This window comes from Olea europaea, chromosome 13, assembly GCF_002742605.1.
Source record: "Olea europaea var. sylvestris chromosome 13, O_europaea_v1, whole genome shotgun sequence".
Lineage (NCBI taxonomy): Eukaryota > Viridiplantae > Streptophyta > Magnoliopsida > Lamiales > Oleaceae > Olea > Olea europaea.
Window position 1 is genome coordinate 611,082 of NC_036249.1, and position 14,264 is coordinate 625,345.

Consider the following 14,264-nt stretch of genomic DNA (forward strand, 5'->3'; position numbering starts at 1 on the left):
TGCCTTGATGATCATGAAATAATTTCCATCCACGATGACCAACAAAAGTTAATATTTCAGCGAGTATCACTAACTTCAAGAATAAGTACATAATTTCCATCTACGATTATTTTTCAGATACAAAATACAGTCATTAGCAAATGAAAATTTTATCATGATGCCGCGTTCTATTATTATTCTTGGAAAGGACCCCTTGAAGTTTTTCCTAAATTTCACAAATTATGTGACATGTCTCTGTATGCATCAAGGTGGCAATTGGAACTTTGAATGACATAATCTAGAACAAGCACAAAATTAAGGTGTCACTTTCGATAATTAAGATTGCAACTTGCTATCATCGAAGGTCCTCCAACAGGAGCGAACTAACCTAAAAATTTGTCATAAATTTTAATTGCGGTCCATGACTCAAAATGCTCGCGAATTGCTGACTTTATTATATTTTTGTTTAGTTGTTTTGAAGAGAAAATGGAATAAAAGTAATCTTCCACGGTTAAATGTAAGCAAGATAAAAAAAAAATAGAAAAATGCACAAAATGCTTCCTATAACAAAAATCCATAGCACAATATTATTTTCGTCCCAGTGCAAAGCCTGAAAATGTATCGTTCTCATTTAACTATTAGTCTACTCCACTATTTAAGTCCACTCTAAAACTCATTTTCCCCAAAATTAATTTTCAACCTCACATTTTTCCATTAAAATAATTTGCACTTAAATTCAAGATTTTTTCTCCATTTTAACCACACATCCTTCAAAAATTATTTATACAATCTATTTTAAAAAGTTGGAGCTCAAACAGGAGTTATTTAATAAAAATACAAAGTTGAAGTAATTTTGTTAACCATCAATTTCCTCTTCAAAATAATGTATTTTTATTTTTGTCAACTACCCTGGCTCGAGAGAAGATAGCAATGAATAACTCGCTCCAATATTTCATCACACAGAGTACCTTGCCGATAATCTATCCAATATGGTTCGATATTATATTACATTACATTACATGTTAATAAAGCTAGATTGATAATTGGCCATTTTCTAAAAATTCGGAAATGTATTGAAAAATAGAAATAATTCCCAACCATAAGAATATACAAACGTAAAATCTACAAAATAAATATTTATATTAGCAGTGACCAAACAATTACCAATTCACGTGTAGGGCCGCGTGACTAANACAAACGTAAAATCTACAAAATAAATATTTATATTAGCAGTGACCAAACAATTACCAATTCACGTGTAGGGCCGCGTGACTAAGAGAGAGAGAGCGAGAACGATAGTTTGGCCTTCTCAGATCTAGGGTTTTTCCTTTCTTCATTGTCACAGACTCACAAATACTGTTATACTACTACTGTTATCAAATCATCGTCGAACCCTATATTTGAATTCTGACTTACAAGTTCGGACACATCAAGAAATCAGCAATTGACCGTCACCGTCAATTATTTTGATGAAACCCTAATCTGTAGACAGTTTTACTTTTTTCTTGATTTCATCAGCAATAGATCTATAAATCTGGAAAAATCGGATCTTATTAAGAAGAAATTATCCAATTTCAAGGAACGATAGATAGATTGATTTCCCCTGAAATTTCACAGACTGATGAACTCCGTACGGCTATATTGAAGAAGAGAAATTGGCTAAGAATTTTGAATTTTTATTTTTTTGAGAAAAATGTATGGAAAACCTACGGTGGTTTACGAAGGAGAAAGGGTGCTGGGAGATGTGGTAGTGTATCCAACACAGTCTCAAGACGGTGTCGTATGGGGGGAGCGTCTTAAGGAAATTCGGATATCTCACTATTCACAACCCAGTGAGAGGTGCCCGCCACTGGCAGTGCTTCATACCATAACGTCCACCGGAATTGCCTTCAAATTGGAGTCGTCACAGTCACCACAACACCAGGACTCACCGCTTTCGGTTTTGCATGCAACATGTCTCAGAGATAACAAGGTATATTATCGCATTGCCCGCAACCAAGTACAGAACACACTTCTTCAAACAAAACTGGATTAACTAAAATCCCCAAATTTAGTTCAATTTAAACATTAAAAAAAACCCTAATTTAAGCCATACTAAAAGAACCCTAATATCAACTTAAGAAAAATAAAACCCTTAACATTTCTGAAAGAAGGATTAATCTCTGATTCAGAAGTGAACTGCAGAAAAACTGTAAGATTCTGTATTTTGGAAATTTTCTCTCATCAAAACTGGACTTGCTAAAGAAAGATTGAACTTTGGACAAAATGTACAATGACGTTGAAAAAACTTTCTGTGACTTTTGATGAATTGGATTGCATTTTCAAGAATTGCAGGATCATGGAAATATTGCTTTGGCACGTACGAGGAATTTTTTGATCTTTGAAGTGAATTCTATTAGAAAGAATGTCCTGGGGAATTGTTAAGCTAACTAATGAAATTGATTCTTTCCGTGGTAACACTTGTGATAGCTGTGACACGCCTAAGATGTTATTTTCATCGTTTATGATGATTTTTACACGTAAGTTCGGCAAAATGCGGGTTCTATTGGAACCTATAGAAACATTCAAACATGTTAAAGTTTTGGACAGGATAATTCGTCCCATGTATTAATCCATAACGAAGGGCAGCACACAATATTGGAGAGTGATGGATCGAAAAGAACATTATTTTAATCATAAATAGTACTGAGTATTGAGATATTCTTCCATTGTGTTCTGATATTGCCTCTAAATTTTTTTTCTTTTTTCTTTTTTTTTTTCAGATGGAAAATTTAGGCCTGTAATAACTGGTTACTGCTGTTATAGGTTCCCCCAAGGATATATATGTAAAAAAAAAATTCTATTTGTTATATGTCTTGTGGAATTTGTAGGGAAGTCTTAGTAAGGTTTATACCTTGTTTGCTCTCTGAATGAATTTTATCTTCTTCATTTGTTCTGCACTTTTTTCTCCTCTACATGCTGTAAAAATCTATCTAGTTTAATTTGGGTTCCACTTCTCATTGTTAATTATAATATGTATTTGTAGACTGCAGTTATGTCACTTGGAGAAGGGGAGCTTCATTTAGTTGCCATGCATTCTCGGAAGTTTGAAGGACAGGTTTCTTGCTTTTGGGGGTTCAATGTGCCATTAGGACTTTATGATTCTTGCCTTGTCATGCTGAATCTGAGATGCCTTGGCATTGTATTTGATCTCGATGAAACACTTATAGTTGCAAATACAATGCGGTCGTTTGAGGATAGAATAGAGGCCTTGCTACGAAAAATAAATTCTGAATCTGATCCACAGCGCGTTGCTGGTATGATGGCTGAGTTTAAGCGCTACCAAGATGACAAAAGTATTTTGAAGCAATACGCTGAAAATGATCAGGTAAATGATAATGGGAAGGTGATCAAATCGCAGTCTGAAGTGGTTCCAGCTTTGTCAGACAATCATCAACCTATTGTTCGACCCCTTATACGCCTGCAAGATAAAAACATTATTCTCACTCGCATTAATCCTCTGGTATGTGTGCTGCACGTATTTCTCATATAATACTAATTTATTCAGCTGTGTCTTGTTATGTTGGTCTAGTGAGGCTTATTTTTACTCTCATAGAACTTAGTAAGAGCAAGTTTAATTTTCAAATTTTATTTCCGCTATTTGTTGGGTGGAGCGAGGTAAAGCTGGTGGTGGCAGATATGAGGTGAATTTACCTAATAGTTTAGGTAGATATGTACCCTTTTGGGCCATGGTAACGAATTCAAGGAGATTTGATGGGCTTGGTACTTTTTGTCATAAAATGAGTTTGATATGTGATTTGGAAGTTATTTTCTTTACTGCAGATACGTGATACTAGCGTCCTTGTTAGGCTGAGGCCTGCATGGGAGGATCTTAGAAGCTACTTAACTGCTAGAGGTCGAAAACGATTCGAGGTATTTGTTTGCACAATGGCAGAAAGAGATTACGCATTAGAAATGTGGAGGCTTCTTGATCCAGAATCAAATTTGATAGACTCCAAAGAGCTGTTGGAGCGTATTGTTTGTGTCAAGGCTGGTAAGTTTTGATTACTGTAGGTTTAACTTCCACTTCTGGTAGAATTTGTCAATGATGACGTATAGCACATTCTTTGTATCTATTGTACTCGATCTTTTATACTTTTGATTTGATAGAATTTGTCGTTGATCACATATATAGCACATTCTTTGTATCTATTGATTCAATCTTTTATACTTTCAAACAGGCTGTAGGAAATCACTATTCAATGTTTTCCAAGATGGAAATTGTCATCCTAAGATGGCATTAGTGATTGATGATCGTTTAAAAGTGTGGGACGAGAAAGATCAACCTCGAGTGCACGTTGTTCCTGCATTTGCTCCATATTATGCCCCTCAAGCTGAAGTACTTTCTATATGCAGACCATATATACTTTTTTTAAATTTATGGAAATCTAAGCTCATTCAATAGATGACATGGTTGAAAATTATGTTCCACAGGCCAATAACACAGTCCCCGTTCTCTGTGTTGCAAGAAATGTAGCTTGCAATGTTAGAGGTGGTTTTTTCAAGTAAGTTTACAATGACCCTGCTTGTGATGCACAAGCGCTCACTAGCATTGGGGGGAGACCGCTGTTGTTGTTGTTGTTTAGTTTTAGCTCGTCAAGATTTTGGTTCACGTACCTCTGATAATGTTAGTATTGGACTTGAAAAGGATATATGATGCAGGGAATTCGACGAAGGTCTCTTGCAACGAATGTCCGGAGTTGCATACGAAGATGATATTGAAGAAGTTCCTTCTCCGCCAGATGTGAGCAACTATTTGATTTCAGAGGTCAGTGAGGACATCATTTTTTAACTTGAGCCAGTCCTGCAATTATATTGGGTTGTCATGCTTCTGACATAATGATGTGATGCTATCATTTAACCGCGTTTATGGTCATTAATATAGATCATAGTGACATTATTCAATTCCTTTCTTCTTAGGACGATCCTTCTGTTTCTAGTGGAAATAAAGATTCAATTGGTTTTGATGGCATGTCAGACGCTGAGGTGGAAAGGAGGCTACTAAAGGTGCAATGTCCCATTTTGATGAACTTCTATTGTCTACTAACATCTTTTACTTTTCTTTTGCCTTTTGTCCTTTTCTTGTACTAGAAAATATCTCTAATTGTTCTGTTAGCTGATTAACAACCTTAAACATTCAGGAGGCAAGTACAGCTTCTTCAACTGCCCCTATGACATTGACAAGTATAGATCCAAGAATTGCTTCAGCTCTCCAGAGTATTTTACCATCTTCTTCTTTCTCAGTCCCAGCAACAACGTTGCAAGGGCCTGCGACATCTTTTCCCAATCAGCAATTATCTCAACTGACGACACTACTTAAACCACAATTGGCTCAACGTAGCCCAGCAGAAACAACCTTGCAAAACTCTCCTGCAAGGGAAGAGGGTGAGGTACCAGAATCTGAATTAGATCCTGATACGAGGAGGAGACTACTCATTTTGCAACATGGTCAAGACACAAGAGACCAAGCACCAGTTGAACCTCAATTTCCTGCACGACCTTCCATGCAAGTCTCAGTACCAAGGGTTCAGGCACATGGTTGGTTTCCTGTTGAAGAAGAGATGAGTCCGAGGCAACTGAACCAAGTGACACCACCTAAGGAAATTCCAGCAATTCCTGAGTCTATTCCTATCGAAAAGCACCGCCCTCACCATCCACCATTTATCCATAAAGTGGAGAGTTCAGTCCCACCCGGTAGAGCTCTTTTCGAAAGCCAAAGGTTGCCAAAGGAGGTAATGCACATCAAAATTTACCTGGTTTCTAGCACTCAAATGTATACAATTTAAATCGAATGGAGTACTGTAGCTGATAAAGGGTACTAAATACTAATATTCTAAGATTTCTATATGCAGGCACTGCCAAGGGAGGAACCATTAAGGTTAAACCAGTCACTGCCTAAATTTCATTCCTTGTCTGGTAAGTCACATATCCCTGATGTTTGCTTAATCGGTTTCACAGGTGCATTGGTACCTCCGGGAGAAAGTTTCCCATGATTAATTTGATATGTACTTATTCATAGGATTTCTTCCCAATTTTTTTGATTGATTTTGACTTTGAAGTTGTTATTGTATGATAAAGATAGACATGAAAACAAAAAAAAAATTCATATAATGAATTACTCACCCTGTATAGAAACAGAGGCATCGTTCATATTTCCTTTTATAGACAAAGATCGTCACAACGCAATGCTTTCAGGCTCATTGATTCATCCAGCTCTTTTTGTTATCTTTGTTAACCATGCGTGAATTGAATATGGACACAATAAGTTATGACTGACGAAATGGATTTTCTTGATGGTTTGTAGTCATTAATTATTTTTTCTTGATAGCTCAAGTATATACATTTACAATGAGGGGAAATATTAATGTCTTGCTTGGTCAAAGCTAGGCCCCCTGGCCCCACAAGTTCTCCCTTTTTCTGGTTTTGAATTACTTATAAATATTTCAAAACAAAAGACAATAAAAAAGAAACTTAATCTTATTACGTAGAATATGCTTGCCGCCTAGTGGTAAAACGTTTCTTTTTCATTTTGTTGGCAAGGGTTCAAATCCTCCAGTCCACATTTATCCCAACCTTTATAATTGGACATTTCAATCCACAACCTTAAGTTCCTTTTGGATTTCATCCTTTTTATATAATTCTGTTAACTTTTGAATTAAATTTTCCTCACATGAGATGCACAAGTTAACTTTTCGATGGGTAAAGTTGTCAAAATATTATTCTTCTCACCTAACCTATTCTAGTATATTTATTTTCAATTCCAAATCTGAAAGGAAAACCTTACTTTGTTATACGCACAAATCATGTTAAAAACTAGTTGAATGCACGGCCATTTTCTAAGTAAGAAAGTTTTTCAAAATGTTCATGCAGCAGGAACCTGGTAATGGTGGTGAGTTTTTTCATTCATTTTTGGTTAACTCAAGCATAATTGTGTGTTTTTTTTTTTTTTTTTTTTTTTTTTTTTCCTTTTTTTTTGGGGATTAATTTTTTTTTTATTTTTTTTTTTTTTTTTTTTTTTTTTTTTTTCCTTTTTTTTTGGGGATTAATTTTTTTTTTATTTTTTTTTTTTTTTTTTTTTTTTTTTTTTTCCTTTTTTTTTGGGGATTAATTTTTTTTTTATTTTTTTTTTTTTTTTTTTTTTTTTTTTTTTCCTTTTTTTTTGGGGATTAATTTTTTTTTTATTTTTTTTTTTTTTTTTTTTTTTTTTTTTTTCCTTTTTTTTTGGGGATTAATTTTTTTTTTATTTTTTTTTTTTTTTTTTTTTTTTTTTTTTTTCCACTTATATATCGGGAATGAATTTTTTTGTAATTTGTTTTTGCTTTATTTTAGTATTTATGATTCCATTTTTTTGTTTTCTTCGCTATTTTATTTGTATTTTTATTTACCGTTAACCCTAACTTGATTAATTTTATCTTTTCTTGACAATGTTTTTGAACAAAAGTTGTAGCTTCATTTATTATTTTATTTTTATTTTTTCAAATGTTGCTCTCCTTGCCAGCAACCAATTTTCGACTGTAAAAGGTCACCCAAACCAAAAAACCTGGCTTATCTTTTCTGCTTCAGTTTGGGTTGCCATCCTGAAAAAAAGGCATTATGCTGTTGGTGCTCTACCCTGGTTTCCTGGGCAAGTTTGTTTCTTATATCCCCTCTTGGGGATTTTGGAAAAGCTTGTGGAGGAATTTTGGGTAACTTTTTCCTCAATTTCTCTGTAAATAGAGTTATTGAGCTCAAAAGAAAATGTTATTCATTTTTTTTTTTTGACTTATTGTAGATTTAGCTCGTGTCTGGTGGACATAAAATTTAGATTTTTAGCAGATTTTGATAAAAAGTTAATGAAATATGTGATTGAAAAGTTGGAGGTCCCAAGAAATATGTAGTTAAAATTAATTGTTGACATTGACTTAAACTAAAATCCGCTAAATAGGGGCTTAGTTTCATTTGATATATCATATATGTCTTGCTTGTTCTAACAGTACAAGTGTGTGTTTCTACAACTTTTTTTAATAAAAGATAGTGTTATTGACTATGCAAGTTATTTTTTCAAGGTGAGGATGCTCCAATCGTTCAACCATCTTCAGGAACCAAGGATCTTGACCTTGAAGCTGGGCAAATAGATCCCTACCCGGAAACGCCTGTAGGAGCTTTACAGGATATTGCGTATAAGTGTGGAACGAAGGTACGTAAACAGTTGGTAGTTTTCCTTGGATTCCTTCACTACTTAGTTTTCTCTCATTTGAGGTATTAATGGTTATTTTAAATATCTGTAGGTGGAGTTCAGGCATGGTCTTGTCCCAAGCCTGGAACTACTGTTCTCCGTAGAGGTGGTTTCACTGCTTCCTTCACAGTTTAGTTGCATTGCAGTACCTTCCGATAGTAAAGACGATAATTGAGAACTAAACAATTTAGAACTGATCTTTAAATTACTAACATTTTCTCTTCTTAGGCTGTGCACCATTGAAAATTAAACAATTAAGAACTTGTCTTTCAATGAGTAACAATGTTCTCTTTTCAGGCCAAACTGGTGCACCATTGAGAATTTTTAAAATATTCCCAATACCTTCAGCAGCACCTGATTCGTTTTCTGTTTTGGAAATTTTTTGTGAGAATTCCAATGAGATTGTATTATCTTACGGTCTACCGCAGGTTATATTTGCGGGGCAGAAAATTGGTGAAGGGATAGGTAGAACAAGAAGGGAAGCACAGCATGAGGCTGCTCAGGGATCTCTTATGAACTTGGCTGGTAAGATATTAATTGTTGGCTTCTTGATAGTTGAATATACATTTAGTTGCTGTACATAGCTTGACTATTTTTCTGAATCGCGGTTCAATCTCTTTTGCCTTCATTTACTTGCCTTGAGCAAAAGAAGAAAGTTAAACAATGCTGGCAATGAGATAGTTCTACTTATTTTACTTCAGCTTTTGGAAATGATATATCTTTTAACATCACGTGATACATCCACTTGAGGTTGCACTTCAGCTTGGCTCCCTTTTGATTGCCAGGCTTGAAGATTGTCATGGTGCTATCTTGTCAGCTTTGGTTGATTTTAGTATGATCCGTTTGAGAAAATTTTAGGCATTGAAAAGGGCAAGGGGTTTGAAAACTAGAAAAGAAGCTATCACATTACTTTTGGTTTTACTTGATAAATTTTCACTTTTGGCACAGCGAGGAATGAATCCCTGGCTTAAGATTTGTTTTGGGACAACAGTTCTACTAGAGGCTTCTCAATGCAAGTTCGTACATATATTTCTGTGAAATTACTTGAGAACTTAGGTGGTTCTCTCCCTTTGAAACTTGACATTTGGCATGTTCCCTTTCTCATCCTGATTTACTTATATTTGCTCCTCTCCCTTTCGAGATCCCTGAAACTTAAAAGTGTAGGAGAATCATAATAATATTATTATTGTTAACTGAGTTGATCAGAGGACTCTGGAGATCAATTATGTTAAGTTGGACTCGTAATACTTCTAGTATTGAAGATATGCAGGTGGAAGCTAACTTCTGTAAATACATACATGTCATGCCTTTTAAGAGAGGGGAAATAGAGTACATTTATAAACTCTTTGTCATGTTGTATTATAAAAGCACCTATAAAAAAAATGTTGTATTATAAGCAGCACTCCCACTGGTTGTTCCCAGCTTTTGTATTTTCCTGTACCATCGCTCTTCAAATTCTTATTTATTGCCTTTACTGGGAAATATTCTTATCTTATTGAATTATGGTAAGATAATGAAGTCCAGCTCAATAAGTTATTGTAGGGATATGCATACCGATTCCTGAGAGATGAGAATCTTTATTTCTTGGATACTTCAAGCTTCTCACCGAAATTCAAGCCTCAGATTGTGAGGCCAAATTTTGTAGTTTTATATAGACTGGCCATGTGCTAATGTTGTGGAGTTATTTATTTATATATTATTTTTTTTTTTCTAAAGGGGGATCAATGGATTTCACCTTTCCTCCAAAAGAACGCTCGAACTCAGGTCATTAGCCTAACCTAGTAAGGCTTTGCCCTTACCACTTTAGCTAGGCTTTGGCCTTATGGAATTAGGTGCATTGCATTGTGTATCATGCAGACCTTGATAGACATAGGATTAGTAATGGAGATTAATGTAAATTATCCCACAGGATATTTTGTACACCAAAGAAATCAGAATTTGGTGCTGAGGAACAATTAAGAAGTTCTTCCCATGCCTTCAATTCAAAGTATGCTCTTATCCACCTATTTTGCCAGATCTGTTATTTTCTTAACCTGGTAGATCAGAGGACTGCAGGATCAAATGTGTAAAGTTGAATCCCAATCTGGCATTAAGGTTCTTCTGTAAACAAAAGTCATGTTTTCTTTGGGAGGGGACACTTTGCTTATACTTTTAGTGAAAATATTAATCACTGTTGTTAGATGCAGATTGAATAGCAATCTGCCAGGTTTTCACAAACTTTCTCTTCTTTTGATTGGCACCTCAAAATCTCTGTATTGCCTTCAAAGGTAAATAGTTACCAAAGAATCTTCTGGAATTAACATTTGGTGAGATTACAAAATCGTTTTGACAGTATGCAATTGATTCTAGAGAAAAGAAAATGTGTATGACGATTCTGAAGAATTTAAGCTTCTGGTGTGAATATAAGTGTCAGATTGGAAGGTTAAACTTTGTAGTTCTATATTAGCTGGCTATAGCTTTAATGTGTCGGAGTTAATTTTGTTATACCCTCTCTAGAGTAGTTATTTCCATGACCTTGACAATATTTTTTTCCTTGTTAGTACCCTTAAATTACAAGTGACACAGAGCAAGTCTTTTGTATATCTTTGTTGTAAGTGCTCCAATAATTTGATTTGGCAAACATGAAAGGACGGGAACAGGAAAGGAGGACAAGTACAAAATTTCAGGTTCTTGTCTCCCCTATGTCAGCTTGTGCATCCTCTTACATTTCCATCACTACCACGTGGACCTTCTCCTTCCTCTCCCCCTACTCTTCTTCAATCTACAGAAGATTTTAAATCTTGTGTCTTAATGGAGAACTTTTACTAGAATTTTTTTCTACTTTACCTGTATTTTAAAGCAAGATAAAAAAAATCTTTTTCTTGTCAATATCCATATCTGTCAACTTACACTGAATTGACGCTCTAAATTTTTGTGTAATGCAGCTGCTAGTTGTTCAGTGCCTTGAGGACTCAAATTGTTAGGTGGACAACGGTCTGACTTACAGATTTTCTTGAGTCCTTGTTTGGAAATAAGCTTAGATCCTTTTAGATGTCGGGCTATCCTTGTTATCATGTTATGAAATCTGGAGGGAACTGTTTGCTTTTGGATTACAATTTGATGAGGGACTAAATTTCTTAGCCGATCTGTGACGAGGGCAGATGATTAATAATTTTGTCTTAGAATAAATCTATTAAACTCTTCCTATTCTTTAATGTTGCAGAGTTAATTTTGCTAGTTTTCATGGAATTTCCAATGACTGTCTAAAAAGATCATGGTTTTGAGTTATTCGGCTGTAAAAAATTTCAGATTATGGAATGGTTTCAGCACCAGTGTGCTGACCATTACGGACTGTTTGTTTGCAGATAAATATTTGTCACGTAAGCCTGATTCCAGTTCTCTGCCTGGGGATGGGAGTAGATATGCTAATCCAAACGATAATGGTTTTATTGGTGCCGTCAACCCTTTTGGGTATCATCCATTGCCTAAAGAGGAATCTGCATCTTTTTCAATGGCTTCAGAGTCACCCAGGATTCTGGACTCAAGACTGGAGGCTTCCAAGAAGTCTATGGATTCAATCGCGGAACTTAAAGAACTGGTGAGTTTTCATATGGTTAAAATTCTACAATTTCTATGTTCTACACTTGCTATTCCCCCATTCACTTGCTGTCATTCTCTACTTCCAGTGCATGATGCAGGGCCTTGTTGTAGCATTCCAAACTCAACCACAATTTTCTGCAAATCCAGGCCAGAAGAACGAAGTATATGCACAGGTCAGCTATTTAGGTTTGTTGGCAATTAAATACCTTCTATACCTCTATCCCTCCCCTCTCCTCCCCTCCCCACCACACCATTTTATACCACCATTTCATAATGTTAATATGGATTGGATATATTAGAATAATGTCTTCTCTTGTACTCTACTGAAGTTTTATATTAGTCTCTTGGGCAGATTAATTATTGTGAATTTCAAGTTGATATGCATTCACGGTCATTTAGATTGCGTTAGATAGCATGTCTCTGGGAATTCTGAATTGGATTTAGAATTGAGCCGTATAAATTTGATTTGATTTTCAGTGAATTTCGGTTTTAAGATCTTAATCCAATGCTTCTAGCCATGCTGTTGTATTTAAATGCTTTTCTACGTGCATCAGAATGATGACTTACATTTTGTAGAACTCACTGGTTTTATTCAACTTTAGACATTTCTTTTTCTTGTTAAACCAAAATGACGGTTGATAGAGGACGCATGAAGGTGTTTCCAATTTTATATGGGCGATTAACGTAAACACATAATGGTGATATATCCAAGTATTCTTTGTTAATAAATTGTGCTGTTTTGGGGATGTTAGGTTGAAATTGATGGACAGGTATTAGGCAAGGGAATTGGACTAACATGGGATGAAGCTAAGACACAGGTACTATGTTGCTTTCTGCTTCCTTCTTGTATATGTCTTCCCTCCCACATTCTTTTTTATTAGTATTAGTGACTTGAATGCTTTAAATTTTTTGTTCATTAAATTTCTCTTAATGTTTTTAAACCCCATATTATTTCCCTTAGGCTGCTGAAAAGGCTCTTGGAACCTTGAGATCCATGCCCAGTCAGTTTTCTTACAAACGTCAGGATTCTCCAAGGTAAGTGGGTTTTTGCTGTTTGTTGATATTTGATTAAATGATTGCATCTAGAATTGAACTTCAAGGTGCCTTACTTGAAAATTTAGTCCAGAGAACAGTATGACCCTGATTATGTACTTGTTTGAGTTATATGGCACATAGCTTTATTTGAAACATGCTAGAATTTTGGGAGCTTTGAGTAAAGATAATCACTCAATGTTTGCAAGGTTTGAGAAGAAATAATCAAAGCCTTCAGCTTTCTTCTTTTGTTTGTTTCACGATGCTGGTTTTCCATGCTGGACAATATGGAAAATAAGTCATTTTCGTCTACATTTTTGCACCCTGTATATCCTTAATGAGTGCTGTTGGCTTCGTAGAGCTTCTTTATGTACTGGATTTACAAATATTTCTACTTTGTTACTGACTCCTTGTGGATCAGGTCATTGCAGGGGATGCCAAACAAAAGGTTTAAACCAGAGTTTTCTCGATCTTTTCAGAGGATGCCATCGTCTGCAAGATATCCCAAAAATGCTTCTCCAGTGCCTTGAAAAACAGAAAAATCCATTTTTCTATTTGGTTGTATAGCATGAGCCCATAGATTTTGTTACCCTACAAGTTGAAGCCTGTAAATTGAAGGCAGCTGCCGAGATTAGGGTTCTGCAGAAGTCTCTCTGGAATTTGATATTATCCATGTACAACAAACTTTTGGAAGCCTGACGACATGCTTGCCCCTCTGTTCGGTTAATTTTTTGTTTTTTTTTTTTTTTTTGTTTTGTGGAATATCATGGATTGTTGTATGATTATGTTGGCCTGAAATGCGAATGCTTGCAGAAAAAAAATGAAAAAGAAAAAAGGAGGATGGTCAAAAGTTTTGCAACTTCTGTTTTATGTGTTACCCAACGCACGCTCTCGTTCAATGAAAGCGATGGACCTTGGTGTTTAGCCAGGGATTTCATTTAGCTTCTTCCAAAGGTTAATATAACAGGTTTGGTCGACCGGCTTCATTTGTTTCTTTCTCCCTGTTTAGTCACTGAACTGTGACAGAAACTTTTTGGTGAATATGTAACAGATCAGTCTCCAGTTGAATTAAGGCAGCGGCATGAATATTTAGAGCAGATGAATACAGTTTTCCTTCTGATATTTATTTGGGTGGCTAGGCAACCTCTAGCCTCTAGCAGAATATTTGCTTGGATTGGAAAGAACCGAGTAAGAGAATAAAAACCATAAAATATAAACATAGATTATCTACGATTATTCATGAAGCCAACAATTTGTATGAGAGATGTTGCATTGGATGGGACTGGATGGGACGTACTACATATTTGATAAACTAGACGGGAGTCGATAGAATGGTTGACAAATTTTTGTTTGGTTAAAGATAAAAGTTCTTTAACAAGTGGCTTTCTTGGAAAAAGAGGTCTCGACTTCTTTTTTTTTT

The 14,264-nt window shown here is 35.3% G+C and overlaps 1 protein-coding gene across 1 annotated transcript; it reads left to right on the top strand.

Annotated features, from left to right (window-relative positions):
• Positions 1 to 1,231: 1,231 nt before the first annotated feature.
• Positions 1,232 to 13,838, top strand: LOC111407144 (RNA polymerase II C-terminal domain phosphatase-like 1). Its single transcript, XM_023036467.1, has 17 exons — positions 1,232 to 1,951; positions 3,005 to 3,481; positions 3,802 to 4,012; positions 4,200 to 4,357; positions 4,453 to 4,523; positions 4,681 to 4,786; positions 4,939 to 5,025; positions 5,160 to 5,750; positions 5,871 to 5,934; positions 8,064 to 8,194; positions 8,286 to 8,339; positions 8,662 to 8,758; positions 11,578 to 11,810; positions 11,899 to 11,985; positions 12,565 to 12,630; positions 12,774 to 12,847; positions 13,266 to 13,838. Exons 1-17 carry the CDS (start codon positions 1,673 to 1,675, stop codon positions 13,372 to 13,374), a joined length of 2,895 nt encoding a protein of 964 aa, XP_022892235.1. The 5' UTR covers positions 1,232 to 1,672; the 3' UTR covers positions 13,375 to 13,838.
• The last annotated feature ends 426 nt before the right edge of the window (positions 13,839 to 14,264 follow it).